Source organism: Globicephala melas, chromosome 6 (genome assembly GCF_963455315.2).
Source record: "Globicephala melas chromosome 6, mGloMel1.2, whole genome shotgun sequence".
Classification (NCBI taxonomy): domain Eukaryota; kingdom Metazoa; phylum Chordata; class Mammalia; order Artiodactyla; family Delphinidae; genus Globicephala; species Globicephala melas.
The window spans coordinates 37668401-37686546 of NC_083319.1; the positions used below are offsets into that span (position 1 = coordinate 37668401).

At 52.7% G+C, this 18146-nt stretch overlaps 2 protein-coding genes across 8 annotated transcripts; both read left to right on the forward strand.

The window, feature by feature from the left end:
- The first annotated feature begins 2000 nt into the window (after nt 1-2000).
- PIGO (phosphatidylinositol glycan anchor biosynthesis class O) lies at nt 2001-10686 on the forward strand. Of its 4 annotated transcripts, none has more exons than XM_030884159.2 (11): nt 2001-2061; nt 2808-3348; nt 3954-4097; nt 4283-4406; nt 5067-5226; nt 5439-5618; nt 5845-7369; nt 7934-8137; nt 8355-8569; nt 9180-9250; nt 9404-10686. In XM_030884159.2, the coding sequence occupies exons 2-11, from the start codon at nt 2838-2840 to the stop codon at nt 9663-9665; spliced, it is 3396 nt and encodes a 1131-aa protein (XP_030740019.1). In that variant the 5' UTR covers nt 2001-2061; nt 2808-2837; the 3' UTR covers nt 9666-10686. The 4 variants fall into 4 exon arrangements, with proteins under 4 accessions (XP_030740019.1, XP_060156776.1, XP_060156777.1 ...); XM_060300793.1 differs by having other exon boundaries at nt 2021-2061; nt 2837-3348; XM_060300794.1 differs by lacking the exon at nt 2001-2061 and having other exon boundaries at nt 2068-3348; nt 3954-4070.
- A 140-nt stretch (nt 10687-10826) lies between these two features.
- On the forward strand, nt 10827-18075 carry FANCG (FA complementation group G). 4 transcript variants are annotated; one of them, XM_030884162.2, is made up of 15 exons: nt 10827-11386; nt 11529-11635; nt 11821-11911; nt 12309-12440; nt 12672-12874; nt 13381-13516; nt 13694-13824; nt 13925-14071; nt 14206-14357; nt 14730-14796; nt 15056-15345; nt 15498-15544; nt 15719-15874; nt 16334-16457; nt 16587-18075. In XM_030884162.2, exons 2-15 carry the CDS (start codon nt 11540-11542, stop codon nt 16693-16695), a joined length of 1881 nt encoding a protein of 626 aa, XP_030740022.1. In that variant the 5' UTR covers nt 10827-11386; nt 11529-11539; the 3' UTR covers nt 16696-18075. The 4 variants fall into 4 exon arrangements, 3 of the variants coding, with proteins under 3 accessions (XP_030740022.1, XP_030740024.1, XP_030740025.1); XR_004045282.2 differs by having other exon boundaries at nt 10827-11635; nt 16366-16457; XM_030884164.2 differs by having other exon boundaries at nt 10827-11635; nt 15290-15345; nt 16587-17328.
- Nucleotides 18076-18146: the final 71 nt, after the last annotated feature.

Below are 18146 nucleotides of genomic sequence, written 5' to 3' on the forward strand. Positions count from 1 at the left end.
TGAGGCAGAGGGTGGCTTCCTTGTAATGTGAAGAGCAAAGCAACTACAGTGGATAGAACTGAGTTAAGGAAACAAGTGGCAGCTAGATGAATCAAAGAAGGAAGTGGGGAGTCAGTGTGTAGATTTGTAGGGCCATGTAGAACCACTACAAGAATTTAGGCTTTACTCTGAGATGAGGAAACCATTGGAGACGTTTTTTTGTTTTAAATGGTAGCTTTTCTGAGATATAATTCACATACAATGTGATTCACCTGCTTAAAGTGTAAATTCAATAATTTCTAGTATATTCACAGAATTGGGCAACCATCACAATTTAGAACATTTTCATCACTGCTCCCCAACCCCACCCTGCCACAAAACCCCTGTACCCATTAGTAGTCACTCCTCTCTCCCCTCAACCCTAGACAACCACTAATTTACTTTCTGTATCTTTAGATTTACATATTCATGTAAATGGAATAATACGTGCTATTTTGTGATTGGCTTCTTTCCCTTAGCATGTTTTTTTTTTAATATTTATTTATTTGGCTGTACCAGGTCTCAGTTGTGGCACCCGGGCTCCTTGTTGCCGCGTGCGGGATCTTCATTGCAGCATGCAGGATCTTTAGTTGCGGCATGTGGGATCTAGTTCTCTGACCAGGGATCGAACCTGGGCCCCACGCATCAGGAGCGTGGAATCTCAGCCACTGAACCACTACGGAAGTCCCCTAGTGAGCATGTTTTTAGGTTTCATTCATGTAGTTGCATGTAACCACTTGTAGTACGTCATCCCTTTTTTTATTGGCCAAACAATATTCTGTTGTACAGATATACCATATTTTGTTTATCCATTTATCAGTGAAGGCCATTTGGGTTGTTTCCACCTTTTGGCTATTATGATAATGCTACTATGAACCTTCATGTGCAAGTTTTTGCATGGCCACAGGTTTTTCTCTTGGGTATATACCTACAAGTGGAGTTGCTGGTCATATGGTAGCTCTACGTTTAACCTTTGGAAGAATTGCCAGACTTCTTTTCAAAAGCTGCTGCACCATTTTTCAATTCCAACAGCAGTTTATGAGGGTTCACATTTCTTCACACCCACATCAATGCTTGTTATTTATCTTTTTTATTATAGCCATCCTCCTGTGTTTAAAGTGGTATCTCTAGCATTTCCCTGATGGCTAATAATGTTGAGCATCTTCTCATGTGTTAATAGTTCATATATTTTCTTCGGGATTTCCCTGGTGGCACAGTGGTTAAGAATCCGCCTACCAATGCAAGGGACACGGGTTCGAGCTCTGGTCCAGGAAGATCCCACATGCTGCAGAGCAACTAAGCCCTTGTGCCACAACTACTGAGCCCGCATGCTGCAACTATTGAAGCCTGCATGCCTAGAGCCCGTGCTCCGCAACAAGAGAAGCCACTGCAAAGAGAAGCCTCCACACCGCAACGAAGAGTGGCCCCGCTCGCCGCAACTAGAGAAAGCCCGCACACAGCAACAAAGACCAACGCAGCCAAAACTTAAAAAAAGCCTTCTTTGGAGAAATGTCTATTCAGATCCTTTGCCCATTAAAAAAATTTTTTTTAATTGAAATATAGTTGATTTACAATGTTGTGCCTCTTTGCCCATTTTTGAATTGGATTGTCTTATTACTGAGTTGTAAGATTCATCCTTGGAAAGGATGAATAATAAAATCTATCAGTTGGAGTCAGCTTGGCAAAAAGGGGGAAATAAATATTATCCCTATTTTACAGATGAGGTAATGCCCAATAATGACAGTGAGTGGCAGGGCTAGGATTCAAGCTAAGTTTGGTTCCAGAGGCTTAGATCTTAGTCTTAACCAAGAATGGACAGTGGCTCCCTGAACTCTTCTAGTTTAGGGCCTTGCCCCCAATTCTAAATTATTATAGTCTCCCATCAAACTCCCGTCTCTGGCCAGCCTTGCGTTCCTTGCCGAACTTCCTCGGAGGCGCCAGCAGATGGCGATAGGGACTCCCGAGGGTCGCTCTAGCCGGCGCACGCACCTCTGTGGTGCCAGGCCGCAGGCGCCGACGCTGCACTTCCGGGCGCCATTCAAGGTGAGCCAGGGTCTCCCCAAATCCCCTTGCGCTCGCTTTTGCCTGAAGTTAGGGGCCCTTCCACCCCACTAAGAGCTCGCAGTCTAGCGGGCCCCGTACCCAGGTCAGGGTGCCCAGCCGGAGGCCGGGTAGCCGCCTGAGGCGGCAGAGCCATCCGGACGTCTGGGTCCCAGCGAGGCCCAACTGCCTCAAGACCTCGCACCTCTGCCCTGCTGCGCCGGGGAGGTCGCGCTTCTGGTCTCCTGGCGATCCTGGCTGTCCGGAAGCGGAGTAGGACTCCTTCCCTTCGTCCCCTGGGTCCCCACCAGGCGGCGCCATCAGCCTGGCCGGGACTCCCCTGCGGCTGCGAGCCCTGGCCACTCCAGGGGTGTTGAAATTGGCGAGGAGAGAGGAGAAACGGGCTGTCAGAAAGCAGTCTACCACTTGGAATAAGTTTACCTCGTGGGCTGTGTTTTCCATCATTAGGATCTCCTGGCGTACAAATTCCTATGCTCCACCCCCGAAGATCCTGATTCAGGGTATTTGGGGTGGCGCCTGGAAATCACCATTTTAAAACAGCTGCTTCAGGTTGATACCCATAGCCTGCGCACCTCGCCTTCAGAAACTCTGGTATAACTGGTGGAGAGGAACATTGCATTGGGTTGGCTATGGGACTGTTTATCTTCAGGAAGGCTTCCAAGAGGAAGTGATTCTAGCTGGGCTTTGTATTGAGAGACTAGACTATCTGCTGGTTCTTTGCCTCACAGTTATGAATTCCCTCCCCCGCCACCACCAGGATGCGGAAGATCTCAGTGCTGCTCTTCCTGGCCTGGGTGGGCTTCCTCTTCTACGCCGGCATTGCTCTCTTCACCAGTGGCTTCCTGCTCACCCGTTTGGAGCTCACCAACCATAGCAGCTGCCAAGAGCCCCCAGGCCCTGGGTCCCTGCCATGGGGGAGCCGAGGGGAGCCCGGGGCCTGCTGGATGGCTTCCCGATTCTCCCGACTTGTGTTGGTGCTCATAGACGCTCTGCGATTTGACTTTGCCCAGCCCCAGCTCTCACATGTTTCTGGGGAGCCTCCCACCTCCCTGCCCTTCCTGGGCAAACTGGGCTTCTTGCAGAGGATCCTGGAAATTCAGCCCCACCATGCCAGGCTCTACCAGTCCAAGGTTGACCCCCCGACCACCACCATGCAGCGCCTCAAGGCCCTCACCACCGGCTCACTGCCTACCTTTATTGACGCTGGCAGTAATTTTGCCAGCTACGCCATAGCGGAAGACAATCTCGTTAAGCAGCTTACCAGTACAGGTTAGTCAGGCCTCTTTGGTGGCCAGGAGTACCTTGGCAAATTTCTTTAGACGTCAGAGAGCCAGAACTTTGGGTGCCCAGCTGCGTGCTTGACTAGGAGGACAGGAAGGAGAAAGAGACCCTGACTCTGTATGCAGGGAGCTCAGGTCCGGGCTCTGTCCTTCTGGCGTTTGTAATCTGCATGGGGTATTGGTTTTACTTTGGGCGAGCTCTCAGTAAAGGGGCAGGGGAGAGACGAAAAGAAGATGTGGGTCTGGTATTTTCAAAAGCGTGGAGAAGAGAGCAGAGGGTCCAGGCCCCGTCCACTCACTGACTGGGAAAAAGCAATATGTACCCAGGAAAAATAGAGCAGCAGAGGTAGCCAGGGGCTGAGAAGTAGCAGAGCTTTTTATAGGAATAAGTAGTAAAAGGTCTGGGTGGAGTATGGTTACCAGGGAAAGCTTCCTGGCAGAAAATTTTAGGCCTTGAAGGATAAAGAGTTGTTTGGATGGAACTGCTGTGCCTTATAGTGCATGGTTGGGATTTCTGATAGATCTTTAAAAGGCCTTTCCTCTTCCCCGTCTCCTGACTCCTGCTCAGGCTGTGACCCACTCATGTCCCTGCAGGGAGGCGTGTGGTCTTCATGGGAGATGAAACCTGGAACGATCTTTTTCCTGGAGCTTTCTCCCAAGCTTTCTTTTTCCCGTCCTTCGATGTTAGAGACCTACACACAGTGGACAATGGTATCCTGGAACACCTCTACCCAATCAGTGAGCACGGGGCCAGAGGCAGGCCTAAGACTGGGAGCTGGGGAGGGCTATGTCAGTCCACAAATTCTGAACCTCCCATGGATGCAGTGGCCTGGGCTTGTGCCCCTGGACATAGGAGCATCAGAGCCTGGCTGGGGTTGAGGAGTGGGCCTTAGTCCCCTGTGTTCAGGTTCTCTCCTTCACAGTGGACAGTGGTGAATGGGATGTGCTGATTACTCACTTCCTGGGTGTGGATCACTGTGGCCACAAGCATGGCCCTCATCATCCTGAAATGGCCAAGAAACTTAGCCAAATGGACCAGGTGATCCAGTGAGTGTGGGATATTGGCTGGGGGAGTGGGTTTGTGTCTGAGAATCTCATAATATATGGTCCCAAGAGAAAAAAAATCTTTATTTGGAACTCTTACTTGGCTAAATTCTGTCTTCTCTAGGCCTTTTTCTGAAGCTAGGGGCCTCATCCGTTTTGAGTAACTTAGCATGTGATTTTGGGCAGTAGGGTTATGACCGAGGAAGTGTTTTTTTGCCAGAGGTCTAGGCCCTACTAGTGGAAGTTAATTGGCTGGGGGTGAATGGGCCCCTGAGAAAAATCTTTTTTAAATTTATTTATTTATTTATTTATTTTTGGCTGCGTTGGGTCTTCGTTGCTGCGCACGGGCTTTCTCTAATTGCGGCGAGCAGGGGCTACTCTTCATTGCGGTGCGCGGGATTCTCCTTGCGGTGGCTTCTCTTGTTGCAGAGCACAGGTTCTAGGCACGTGGGCTTCAGTAGTGTGGCTTGCGGGCCCTAGAGCGCAGGCTCAGCAGTTGTGGCGCACGGGCTTAGTTGCTCTGCGGCATGTGGGATCTTCCCGGACCAGGGCTCGAACCCGTGTCCCCTGCATGGGCAGGTGGATTCTTAACCACTGCGTCACCAGGGAAGTCCCTGAGAACAATCATTATCCCTACCTTCTGACACATTTCTTGGCCCCCAGGGGACTCGTGGAGCGTCTGGAGAATGACACGCTGCTGGTAGTGACTGGGGACCATGGGATGACCACGAGTGGGAACCATGGAGGGGACAGTGAGCTGGAGACCTCAGCTGCACTTTTTCTGTATAGTCCCACAGCCCTCTTCCCCAGCGCCCCACCAGAGGTGAGGCCTGAGCTGTGCTTTGTGTGGTTTCCGGCTATTCAGTCCGCATCATAATCGTAGCATCCTCGTGGATCCCTCCATTTTAAGCCCCCAAATTCATAACCCTGGGCATCCCCCATTCTTATTTCCTACCTAGGCCCCTATGTCTTCCATCCTAAACAACTGACCTCAGCTTTTTGTTGAACCCGTTGACCCCTGTCCTTGTTCTCTAGGAGCCAGAGGTAATTCCTCAAATCAGCCTTGTGCCTACGCTGGCCCTGCTGTTGGGCCTGCCCATCCCATTTGGGAACATCGGGGAGGTGATAGCTGAGGTCTTCTCGGAGGTCGAAGACTCCCAGCCTCACTCTTCTACTCTGGCCCAAGCCTCAGCTCTCCATCTCAATGCCCAGCAGGTAGGTAATGGGCTGGGCTTCAGGTGACAGCGTTAGGTTGAGCATGGGAGAAGCATAATGACCCACTCTGTTGTCCTTTGTTCAGTCTTAATATCACATTCCATAGCCAAGTACGCCCTCTCTCCCTGTCCTGGACGGAGTTTGGGTCCCTGATTTCTAGGTACCCCACATGGTAATACTTGTCCTTGTCTGTGTCCCAGTTCACGTCTCTGATCTTTTCTGCCAGGTGTCCCGATTTCTTCACACCTACTCAACTGCTGCTCAGGACCTCCAAGTTAAGGAGCTTCATCGACTGCAGAACCTCTTCTCCAAAGCTTCTGCTGACTACCAGCGGCTTCTGCAGAGCCCCCAGGGGGCTGAGGCAGCACTACAGACTGTGATTACTGAGCTGCAGCAGTTCCTGCGGGGAGTTCGGGCCATGTGCATTGAGTCTTGGGCTCGTTTTTCTCTGGTCCGCATGGCAGGGGGTGCTGCTCTCTTGGCTGCTACCTGCTTTCTTTGCCTACTGGTATCCCAGTGGGCAGCATCCCCAGGCTTCTATTTCCGCCCTCTCCTAATACCCATGGCCTGGGGTTTGACTGGAGCCTTAGTGTGTGCTGGACTCCTGGCAACTACTGGGCTGAAGCTGGATTCAGTGGTTCTAGGGGCCATGGCTGCAGTGGGCTCACTTCTGCCTTTTCTGTGGAAAGCCTGGGCTAGCTGGGGAGCTAAGAGGCCCCTGGCAGCCCTGCTTCCCATGCCTGGGCCTGTCCTGTTACTCCTGCTCATTCGCTTTGCTGGTTTCTTCTCTGATAGCTTTGTTATAGCCGAGGCCAGGGCCGCCCCCTTCCTTTTGATCTCACTTATCTTGCTCCTGGTTGCCCAGCTTCACTGGGAGGGCAAGCTGCTGCCACCTAAGCTACTCACAATACCTCGCCTTGGCTTTCTGACCCCAGCAGGCCCCCCACGTCACAATGGCACGCATGCCCTGGGGCTTGGAGTTGGGTTGCTTTTATGTATAAGGCTAGCTGGGCTTTTTCATCGCTGCCCTGAAGAGACGCCTGCTTGCAGCTCCTCTCCCTGGCTGAGTCCCCTGGCATCCATGGTGGGTGGTCGAGCCAAGAATGTGTGGTATGGAGCTTGTGTGGGGGCGCTGGCGGCCCTGTTAGCTGCCGTGCGCCTGTGGCTTCGCCGCTATGGTAATCTCAAGAGTCCTGAGCCCCCTGTGCTCTTTGTGCGCTGGGGGCTGCCGCTGATGGGACTAGGCACTGCCGCCTACTGGGCCTTGGCATCAGGGGCGGATGAAGCACCCCCACGTCTCCGGGCCCTGGTCGCTGGGGCATCAGTTATGTTACCTAGGGCTGTGGCCGGGTTGGCTGCTTCAGGGCTCATGCTGCTGCTCTGGAGGCCCGTGACGGTGCTGGTGAAAGCTGCAGCGGGTGCTCCACGGACCAGGACTGTCCTCACTCCCTTCTCAGGCCCCCCCACTTCTCAGGCTGACCTGGATTATGTGGTTCCTCAAATCTACCGACACATGCAGGAGGAGTTCCGGGGCCGGCTAGAGAGGACCAAATCTCAGGGCCCCCTGACGGTGGCCGCCTATCAGTTGGGGAGTGTCTACTCGGCTGCTATGGTCACGGCCCTCACCCTCTTGGCCTTTCCACTTCTGCTATTGCATGCAGAGCGCATTAGCCTTGTGTTCCTGCTTCTGTTTCTGCAGAGCTTCCTTCTCCTGCATCTGCTTGCTGCTGGGATACCCATCACCACCCCTGGTAAATACATATCTCAGCCCTGATTCATCCAAGGACAGTAGTGATGTGAATTCAGCCCCTCTTATTTTCAGGGAGGTGTTGCTCCTCAGGTTCTTCACCTTGATACAGGGTCTCACGCCCCAACAGTTGAGAGGGTCTTCCTGATGTCCTGTCTCTTATCTGCTGTAGCCAAGCTAATTGATCCCTCCCATTGGCTTTCAGGGCCAGCAGGGTTCATGGAGGAGGGAGACAAACAGTACTCCAAGACTCAATTCTTAATGGAAATGTTACATCCTCGTGAGCGCATTTCCTGATTCTCCAGTGATGAGAGTGGTGAATTGAGCATATTCACCACTCATAGTGAGCTGTGTGTATATGAGAGAAAGAGGCTGACCACAGATTAGAGCAGTGGGGCTTTGTGCCACGGAGGGAATAATAGAGTGTTGACTGTTAGAAGCTTGGGGTGATGGGCATGCTCGTGTGTAAGAGACAGCACTGAGGTCGTAGGTGTATATGATCTTGGGGCAGTGGGCTGTGGGTTAGGGAGTGGGATGTGACTGTAAAGAGGCATATCTCTTCCTCCAGGTCCTTTTACTGTGCCTTGGCAGGCAGTTTCTGCTTGGGCCTTCATGGCAACACAGACCTTCTATTCCACGGGTCACCAGCCCGTCTTTCCAGCTATCCATTGGCATGCTGCCTTCGTGGGAGTCCCAGAGGGCCATGACTTTACCTGGCTGTCTGCTTTGCTGGTGGGAACCAACACCTTTGCCTCCCATATCCTCTTTGCAGGTAACTCCTCATTCCTCCCTTGCTTCCATTGTTTACTCTGGCTTTGTGGAAGGAAAGGAAACCCCAGGATTTGAGTGGGGAAATGTGATTTTGTTAGATCTTTGGCACCCCTTGGCCTTTGCTAATTGGAGGCTGAGCCAACTAGGGTAGTTGGGGGCCACGGTGGCCTGGTCCCTGGGTCCTCCATTGATTCTAGCCCTGCCTTCCTCTGAGGCAGTAGGTTGCCCATTGCTCCTGCTCTGGCCCTTTCTCTGTGAGAGTCAAGGGCCCCGGAAGAGGCGGCAGCCCCCAGGGAATGAAGCTGAGGCCAGAGTCAGGCCTGAGGAGGAGGAGGAGCCACTGATGGAGATGCGGCTCCGGGACGCGCCTCACCACTTCAATGCAGCGCTGCTGCAGCTGGGCCTCAAGTACCTCTTTGTCCTTGGTATTCAGGTGGGTGCAGGGGAGAGATCATGGAGTTAGTGATCTTTTCTCATGCTGTACATCACATTCTTTCACACTTTGCCAAAACCCTAGGAGAGAGCCTTGACTGAGGTATAGATAAGTGAAGTGATTGCCCAAAGGCCAGTGGCCTCAAATGGCAGTATTAGGACTTGAACCTGGGTCTCCTTCATCCTAGTCTTGGATTGTTTCCTCTCTACAAGCTAGATCTGGACCTGATGGTTTCATCTGGGGATTACTCCATTAGTGGACAGACTGGAAAATCTGAGGTGATGGCCAGGATTCTTTCCCAATCTGTGATCATTGATCTTCCTTTCCGTCAGAGGCAGAAGGTGTGACTCTGACATTCCCTCCACCCTGGGAGGCAGAGCCTGAGTGTCAGCAGCACAGATGAATAGTGCTTGCCCAAGGTCACACTGCAAGTCGTGGCTGGGCCAGGAAAAGAATTAGGTCTCCTAATTCCTAACCCAGGGTTTTTTTCCACTGACACACACTACTTTCCTTCCCCTTCCATTCTTCACAGGGACCTGCAGCAATTCTCTATACGACCTGCTTCCTCCTCCCCTTCCTTAATAACTTGACCTCTCCTCTCTTCCCTTAGATTTTGGCCTGTGCCTTGGCAGCCTCCATCCTCCGCAGGCATCTCATGGTCTGGAAGGTGTTTGCCCCCAAGTGAGTGGATTTGCTTGAGAAGTATTGGTGTGGGGGAGGGTGAAGCTTGGAGCAAACAATGAACATTCAGAGTGGACAAGGTTTTGCCTCAGCAGGGAAAAGGCTCTAGACCTCCTGTCTGTGTCCTTTGAGATTCCCCACCTTTCTTTGCAGGTTCATTTTTGAGGCCGTGGGCTTCATTGTGAGCAGCGTGGGACTTTGCCTGGGCATAGCTTTGGTGATGCGAGTGGATGGTGCTGTGAGCTCCTGGTTCAGGCAGTTAGTTCTGGCCCAGCAGAAGGCTGGAGAACAATCAAGCCTGGTCTATACGGGTGCTGGATCATCTGCAAGAGAGGCTCAGTCACACCTCTTACCACCATGCAGCCAGGATCTACTGGCATCTGGGACTTCATTATTTTATAATTCAAAATCATAGTGGAGCCTAATCCGTAACTCCTGCTTTGGATACATCTGAGAGACTGAGGGGCTGCCTCCGAAGTGGAATGAAATAATGATGTAAATATGTGTGTCTGAGGTGTAGGGGAGCCCCCACTGTCCTGTAGGGGATATGTGGAGGGTCAGTCTCCCCTCATCCAGGCACAGATGGGATCAGCCGTCTTATGGAGACCTGGCCACATCTGAGAACTCTGGGAGGTGGTTGGAGTTGTCTGAATTCACTTCTCCCAACTCCTCCCAAATCACTACTGTTATTCCACCTGCCATTTTCCTTTGCCATGGAACATATTTTATTAAATTCTTTTGCTTTGGCTGATAACAGAGATGGCTGAAAAGACAGGCCCAGGCATCATGGAGCACACAGACTTTCACTGTCTAAAGCCCCAATAGTGCTGTATCTCCTCCTCCTCAACTGTGTCCTTTCACTTCAGAACACCCTTTGCCCTTCACGTCTGTGGAGGCTTCCCTGGTTTCCCAACCTATGCTGCCTTTTATCAGACCTACTCATCCATCTAACACACCTTGTCCCATTGATTATTCCTGACTTGAAGCCAAAATTTTATGAATCTAATGCTCCTCACACATCTCCTGTGCCCTCCATCCACCTCACTACCCCTGTGTCATGTTGAAGTGCTGGCATGAAATCCTTATGGAAACATCCATCAAAGAAGTGGGGAAGAGGTTCTGAGAAGGGTCAGGACTGGGGTTTGAGGTTTGAGGGTGCCCAGGACAGGAAGAGATGATGTATATGATTTGCAAATAATTTCTCCCACTTTGTGACTTTTCTTTGAGTTTTCTTTTATTTCTTTTTTTTAATTGAGGTATAATTGACATCTTTGAATTTTCTTTTCTTCCCAGTTTATTGAGATATAATTGACATACATCACTGTATAAGTTTAAGGTGTCCAGCATAACAGTTTAACTTACATCTTCGAATTTTCTTGACGGTGTCTTTGTAGCACAAGAGTTTTTAATTTTAATGAAGTCCAATTTATCCATTTTGAGTTGACTTTATAGATGGCAAGTGTCGCAGCTTGTTTCTTCTTTGCATACGGATCTCCAATTCTACTCCATATGTTGAAAGGACTGGGCAGGTATATTTGAGCAGGGCAGGCTGCACAGGCACAGGGCTGCGCTGCCAGCTAGTCGGACTGCATGTGGTTGAGCAGACTGTGGTGAGCGTGTTGGTGCTCCATGGTGAGCAGAGATAGGATGGGCCGATTACCGAGGGCCTCGGTCTCAGGTCAGTTCTTTTTGAAGACACTTCTGGGGCTGGACCTTTTGAGGCGGCTCCCGGCGGTACTACAACTCCCAGCGTGCATCGCGCGGGCCAGCCCTCCGCGGCGGGGGAGATCCCCGGCCGACCTGGATGTGTGGCGGCAAGGGAAGAGCTGAGCCGCGGGTTCCGGGTTTTTGAGGTTGACTTAAGGCTTTGGCCTCCGCGAGGGCTGAGCAACGGAACTGCGAGCCGTGTGACCTACCCACTCAGACACGCCCCCGGCCTCTGGCCCGCCTCTGCCTTCCCCTCTGGTCTGGCCCCGACTCGTTTCTTCTTCCAGTTTCCCGCGGGGAGTAACCCTTGACGACGACCAACCGCAGCCGAGCATTTTGCCGGCCGGGCCAATCTGAGGCGCGGGTGGAAGAGGCGGAGGTAGAAGCCCTGCCAGGCAGCCAGCGGGGTGTCCGTTTCTCCCGGAAAGGGTAGGCCGCCCCGGCTGGAACCCCGAGGGGAGCAAAAGAACCTTGGCGGGGTGCGGAAGTGCATGGGCCTCTCCGCTCTCAGTGGGGCGTCGGAGGGGCCAGGCCTACCCTTCAGCGGCACTCTTCACGTGTCTGGGCCCAGTCTCGGCCGCCATGGCTCACAGGACCCCTCCGGGCTCTTCAGCCTCACACGCCAGCTGCCTGGACCTGTGGAGGGAAAAGAATGACCAACTAGTTCAACAGGCCAAGGTAACGCGGTTGCTGGGACCCTCGCTTTGCAACCTCAAAATACCAGGAAAGGGGTATGCAGTGGATTCACGCACCCTTTAGGAGCGTGACCTCCCCTAAAGAGCCAGAAATGGCTGGTGAATGACATCCCTTGCCACAGCTGCAAGGGGAGAGGTAAGGACTGTACCCCACCCCACATTTGTTAGGTTGCTCAGGACTCAGGTCTGTCTCCGAGGCGACAGCAGTTGGCTCAAGATGCACTGGAAGGGCTCCGGGGACTCCTCCATAGTCTGCAGGGTAAGTAGCGCCCCCTCTCCAGTTGCAGCGAGTGGGGGCCACTCTTCGTTGTGGTGCGCGGGCCCCTCATTGCGGTGGCTTCTCTTGTTGTGGAGCACGGGCTCTAGGTGCGTGGGCTTCAGTGGTTGTGGCACGCAGGCTCAGTAGTTGTGGCTCGCAGGCTCTAGAGCGCAGGCTCAGCAGCTGTGGCATACAGGCCTAGTTGCTCCGCGGCATGTGGGATCCTCCCGGACCAGGGCTCGAGCCCGTGTCCCCTACATTGGCAGGCAGATTCTTAACCACTGCGCCACCAGGGAAGTCTCCAAAGGGTGGATTCTTTATTGAGGCCATTTTGGTTGGGGTGGGGTGATCTCTTTCACCTGAGAGTGGTCTGTGAGACCAGCATTTGTTGCTCCAGGGCTCCCTGCGGCTGTTTCTGTTCTCCGCTTGGAACTGACTGTCATCTGCAATTTCATTACCCTGAGGGCAAGCCTGGCCCAGGGTTTCACTGAGGACCTGGTACAGAATATCCAGCAGGGCCTAGAGAGAGGTGAGGGCCAGAGATTGCCTTCCATGCCCCTGCCAGCCTCAGGCTGGGCTTAAGTTCTTGCAAGGGGGATAGGAGGAGCAACATAATCTGTCACCTCCACGGAGATGCCCTTCCCTGATCCTCCATGTGCTCCTTGGACCAGGAGCACCTTTGTGACCTTTGGGCTCCTGCAGAGAAGAAAAGCCAGAGATGAGGCCCCACCTCAGCTGTATGTGTATGTATACTCTACAGTGCTGGAGACCCAGGAGCAGCTGAAGGCCAGGCTGGAACATGGGCTCAGGGGGCTGTGGGACTCCGTCCTCCATGTTTCCTCCCTTCTGCCGGAGCTGCTCCCTGTCCTTCACCACCTTGCTGGCCTGCAGGCTGCCCTTTGGCTGAGCACTGACCGTCTTGGGGACCTGACCTTGCTGCTGCAGACCCTGAATGTTAGCCAGGTAATTCAGGTAGTGATCTGGATCTAAGGGTCTCTTTCCTCCTCACACCCTTCCTAGCTGCAGTATCATCATTATGTGTTGGAAAGGCTGCTGGGTTGGTGTTCAGAAGACCCAGGTTCTCTCAGGGACTCTTAGGTGACCTTGCTCTGGTTTGTTCCTCATTGGAGGGATTCTCTTGGGAGCTTGATTATCTTGGGTAGAATTAGAGCTCTCATGACCTTGCTGAAGTCACCTCCCAGTCTCAGTCTTTTCATCAGTAACCCAAACATGGTCGTTGCCCTGTGTCCTTGTGGGCTTATCCCGAGTGAGGAGACTCATTAAAATAGATCATCTCTGCCCCAGGTTTTTCTTCCTCCCTTTATCCTTGCCCCACAGCTATCGATCTCTTAGAATTGAGGGAGCAAGAATCAGGAGGATCCTTAAGTTCAAAGTCCAGCCAGGGTGGACTGAGATAGGTGAAGGGGTAGTTACAGGCTTGGAACCTCTGATCATCCTTCTTTCCCCAGAGCAGAGCCTCTGAGGATCTGCTGCTGCTCCTGAAAACTTGGAGGCCCCCAGCTGAGGAGTCAGATGCTCCGTTGACCCTGCAGGATGCCCAGAACTTGAGGGGTGTCCTTCTGACAGCATTTGCTTATCGCCAAGGCCAGCTAGCAATCTGACTTGTCCCTTCCTCCCCACTCCCTGTCTTAAGGGGTCCTCTGGGCTCATGTCTTCTCTATCCTCTACCCTTCAGCTCAGTAGAGCTTCTCTGTGCTCTTCTTCCCTATCATGCCCCCTGCCCTATTGGCCTCTCTAAGCTCACACCCTGGTTGCCCACAGGCCTCCAGGAGCTGATCACAGGGAACCTGCCCAGGGCACTGAGCAGCCTGCATGAAGCGGCCTCAGGTCTGTGCCCACGGCCTGTGTTGGTCCAGGTGTACACAGCCCTGGGGACCTGTCTTCGTAAGATGGTAAAGACAGTCTTAGGGTGGGTTGGGGAACCCAGGGGTGTTAGGAGCAGCTTTCTGCTTTGTGAGGGTAGCTGAGGCTTGTGTCCTCTCACCACTCTAGGGCAGTCCACAGAGAGCTCTGCTGTACTTGGTTGCAGCCCTGAAAGGGGAATCAACCTGGGGTCCCCCGCTTCTGGAGGCCTCCAGGCTGTATCGGCAACTGGAGAACACGGCAGCAGAGATTGAGTGTCTGGAGCTGCTGGTTGAGGTAAGGAACTGTGTCGGGCGAAGATACGGGGACTGCTGAGATGCTTGTGTTGGGGTAACTAGTCAAGGTATAAGTAGGAGGAAGTATGGTTCTCAGGGATTATAGATATACGTTCTTCTTTTTGTTCTCTCTAGGCCTTGAGTGTCGCTCATATCCCTGAAGCCCCACAGCTTCTCATTGAGGTAGAGTTACTACTCCCACGACCTGACCCAGCCTCACCCCTTCACTGTGGCACACAGAGCCAGGCCAAGTACCTGCTGGCAAGCCGATGCCTACAGACGGGAAGGTGAGGTTCACCTTGCTCACCTGAGCTCCTCTTCCCACTTCTGACGCCTCCCCTGTGCTGTGACTCTGCTTCTGTTCTTACGAGTTGGGGGGAATGGACAAGTCAGGGGCAGGACATGGTTCCCCACTCTCAGCTTCCTGCCTTGCTGCTGGACCTGAACTGAGGATTCTTTACCCAGACACTAACCTTGTGTATCTTGAAAATTCTAAAGTCTTCTCCCAAATCCAGTCTGTAAGTAGTAGAGATCCATATCGAGCCCCAGTGTTGGAGTCCCCAAACCTCGCCCTCCCCACACCCCAGTGCCCTTAGCTAAAAGCCCTTGGAGTGCCCTGCTATGGCCTAAGGTGAGGCTCATGGGTTATGACTCTTCAGGGCAGAGAATGCTGCAGAACATTACCTGGACCTGCTGGCCCTGTTGCTGGATGGCTCGGAGCCAAAGGTGGGTATGTCGTGTTTCTCTGCAATGGGGTGGAAGGGTTGGAGTCTCCTTTGGAGTAGAGCAGGACTCCTTTTTTCTGACTTTTCCTCTGCTGTTCTTTCTGTCCAATCTGGGGCACCAGACTGGGAAGGTTCCCAGAGCAAGGGGGGATTTGGGCAGCAAGCAATGGGTGGTCTCTGCATGATACCAGAGCCTGGTGAAGAGGTTGGGGGTGGTGGCTCATGTCTCTTCAAGACATTGCATTCTCCTCCCACCCCAGTTCTCCCCACCCCCATGCCCCCGAGGGCCCTGTGTGCCTGAGGTGTTCTTGGAGGCAGCAGCAGCGCTGATTCAGGCAGGCCGAGCCCAGGATGCTTTGACCGTGTGTGAGGAGCTGCTTAGCCGCATGTCATCCCTGCGTCCCAAGAGGCCCCGGCTGTGGGAAGATGCCAGAAGAGGAACCAAAGAGTTACCACACTGCTCACCCTGGGTCTCTGCCACCTATTTGCTTCAGGGCCACGCTCGGGTGCAACTGGGGGCCCAAAAGGAGGCAATTAGTGAATTTAGCCGGTGAGCCCAGGAAGCCAACCAGGACCCTCCAGGAAATGTGGAGGGATAATTTTCTAATTGGGACCTGAGTTGGTGAGCTCCATTCTTATCTACTCACCCCTAGAGTTTCTGAGGTTGACTCTTCTTTACCCCTGCTCTGTGTCCCACTTCAGGTGCCTTGAGCTGCTCTTCCAGGCCACACCCACGGATAAAGAACAAGGTGATCTAGACTCTCAGTTTTCCTCTGTGGTGGTGGTGGCTTCCTTTCCATGTGTCCTAGCCCACCAGGAGATTTAAGAGAAAGGGACTCCAAACAAGAGATAGAGAGGGGACTTGAGGTGTTGGTGACAGTGTGGCTGGGAACACATGTCTTGACTTTGGGAGTGGTCTCCAGGGCCTGCTTCCAGCTGTGAGCAGGGGTGTGCATCAGATGTGGCACTACAACAGCTTCGCGCAGCCGCCCTGATTAGTCGTGGACTGGAATGGGTGGCCAGTGGCCAGGATACCAAAGCCCTACAGGACTTCCTTCTCAGTGTGCAGGTGTGCCCAGGTATGTACATGTGCAAGACATCAGCTATGCACAGGTGCATAAGGACAGAGAGGGCCGTGGGGGAGGTACTTGGGGATTAGTGTAAGAGTGATGTTCCTTGATAGGAGGGGTGAATGGGGTTGTGCCTGTATATATATAGGGATATATCCAGGTGTGTAGACATATGCAAGACATATACAAGTGTGTATGAAGGCCTCTCAGGAGTTCTCTAGGCTTCCCAGTGTCTTCAGACACAGAGACCATAACTGTGCTGAGAATGTGTTGGGCAGGAGCAGGGTCAGCTGGGCCCTTTGTCCTGGGCAGGCAGTGCCCAGGGCTAGGCATGGTTGGCAGTGATGTACCCCTGGTACCATGTAGGCAAGACACTTCCCTGTTCTAGGCCTTAGTTTTCCCTTTTATAAAATGGTGCTTAAGTCTGTGTCAAGTTCTAAGGCTCTCTACTCTGGGGTGGGGCTACAGGTAATCAAGACGCTTCCTTTCACCTGCTTCAGACTCTGAGGAGGCTGGATCGGAGGGATGAGGCCACTGCTCTCTGGCGGAGGCTGGAGGCCCAAACTAAGTTGCCACAGGAGAATGCTGCATGGTGAGGTTAAGAGGCAGCTGGCGTCCTGGAGTCCTTGGGCCTGTTGGGAGTGGTGGTGAATGAAAGGGAGGGAATGGCTGTGCAGTCTTCTGCCTGTCCTCCCTTAGACATCACCCTTTTTGTTTTCAGGTCTCTCCCCCTGTACCTAGAAACCTGTTTGGGCTGGATCCATCCCCCTGACCATGAAACCCTTCTTGAGGAATTTCGGACGTCTCTGCTGGAGACTTGTGACCTGTAGCTGCCACGTTTCAAAGAACCTGAGCTGGGGCCTCAGTGGGCCATCTGTGGGGAGGGCTTTCTGCTATACCGTCCTTGGGGAACATGGCTGGAGCTGACCATTCCAATATAAGTCTGGCATTGGAGAGGCTGGTGGTAGTTCTCCAAAATTTGGTCTGGTTATTGCTGTTCTGGTTCCAGAAGAAGCCCCCATTCCACCAACAAGGCATTGACTTTGCTCATAGCACCTTTTTTCCTGTTTGCCTTTTCATGTGTTGAGTAAAATTTCATGCCTATCTCTTGTCTGCCTACTACATACACTTGAGTGGGAAGACAAAGCTGTCTGATTCAGTTGAGTGCTGGTTGTCTATGATACCTTCTCCCAACATCATCTACCTTATGAGCCTCAGGAGAAAGGGCGACAGGAATCCTTACTCAGGTGGCAGTGCTTTTAGTCCTTCTTGTTGCCTAAAAGTAAAACCCCAAAGCCCAGGATCCTTTGTGAGGTGACAGAATGAGTGGAGTTAGGTCTGGAAGGTGGTGTCCTCAGGAGAAGGGCAAATATCTGATTCTTAGAGCAGAGAGACAAGCAGACCTGAGTCTCTCAGAATGACTCCCCACCCCCTCCCTCATTCCAGATTTGGATTTCCACTGTGTCAGTCAAATGTGACTGTGTGGATAGGGGGTGAAGGGTGAATTCAGTCAACAGGCCCCCAAAGCTGCCTATTGAATATAGTCAGGGCTAGCTGGCATTTTGGGCCCGAGGACTTCAAGTCTCAGCCTACAATTTTCTTGCTGCTTTGGGTTCTGTTGAATCTGCTGTGTGTTCTGTAGTTGCCTAGTGACTCCTCTCTCGACTTGACTGTCCTCCCTCGTTTAGCCATAAATATTAATACCTGTTGGTAAGAGGAAGCATATATCTCTAAGCCCTGAGGAACTATAAAGCCTATGGGATTAGGATTACCAAAGGGTGCAATGACAATAAAGTAGAGTGGATTAAGAGCTGGGATGCTAGTCAGAGTCCAGAATACAGATGGCTGGAGCCAGCGTATTGAAGGAGCAAGGAGAGGGGTTAGGGTGGAGACTCAGGTTTTAGGAGAAGAATGGGTGTGTAGGTTATCACTACAACAGGACTAGACTAATACAAGGGTTCAATCCATTGTGCCAGGTTTTAACAGCAGGATAAGCTCAGGAGCCAATGAACTGGAGCCAAGTGGGAGAGCCTGCCTCCCAGGGATAAAGCCTCTCCTTTCGCCAGTCGATCTGGCCCTCTTCCTTTCGTTGATTGGTCGAGAATCCCAATCCGTCGAGGAAGCGTAGCGTTGCGGCCAATTGCCGTGGCGTTACTAGGCGTGTTGCATCCCTGAGGCGGGAGCCGGGCAGCAAGCGAATTTCCTGATTGGCTCCGGTCCGCGGGTTGCTGGGGAGAGGCGCGGAGAGGCGGGAGGGAGTCCCCAGGGCAGGCGCTGATTG

Coding starts and splice junctions, on each gene's coding strand:
- PIGO (XM_030884159.2), top strand. CDS start 2,838: ATGCGGAAGATCTCAGTGCTGCTCTTCCTGGCCTGGGTGGGCTTCCTC. Junction 4,098..4,282: donor GGAACACCTCTACCCAATCA/GTGAGCACGGGG, acceptor TCTCCTTCACAG/TGGACAGTGGTGAATGGGAT. Junction 8,138..8,354: donor CTCCCATATCCTCTTTGCAG/GTAACTCCTCAT, acceptor CCTCTGAGGCAG/TAGGTTGCCCATTGCTCCTG.
- FANCG (XM_030884162.2), top strand. CDS start 11,540: ATGGCTCACAGGACCCCTCCGGGCTCTTCAGCCTCACACGCCAGCTGC. Junction 13,825..13,924: donor GGACCTGTCTTCGTAAGATG/GTAAAGACAGTC, acceptor TCACCACTCTAG/GGCAGTCCACAGAGAGCTCT. Junction 14,072..14,205: donor GTCTGGAGCTGCTGGTTGAG/GTAAGGAACTGT, acceptor TGTTCTCTCTAG/GCCTTGAGTGTCGCTCATAT.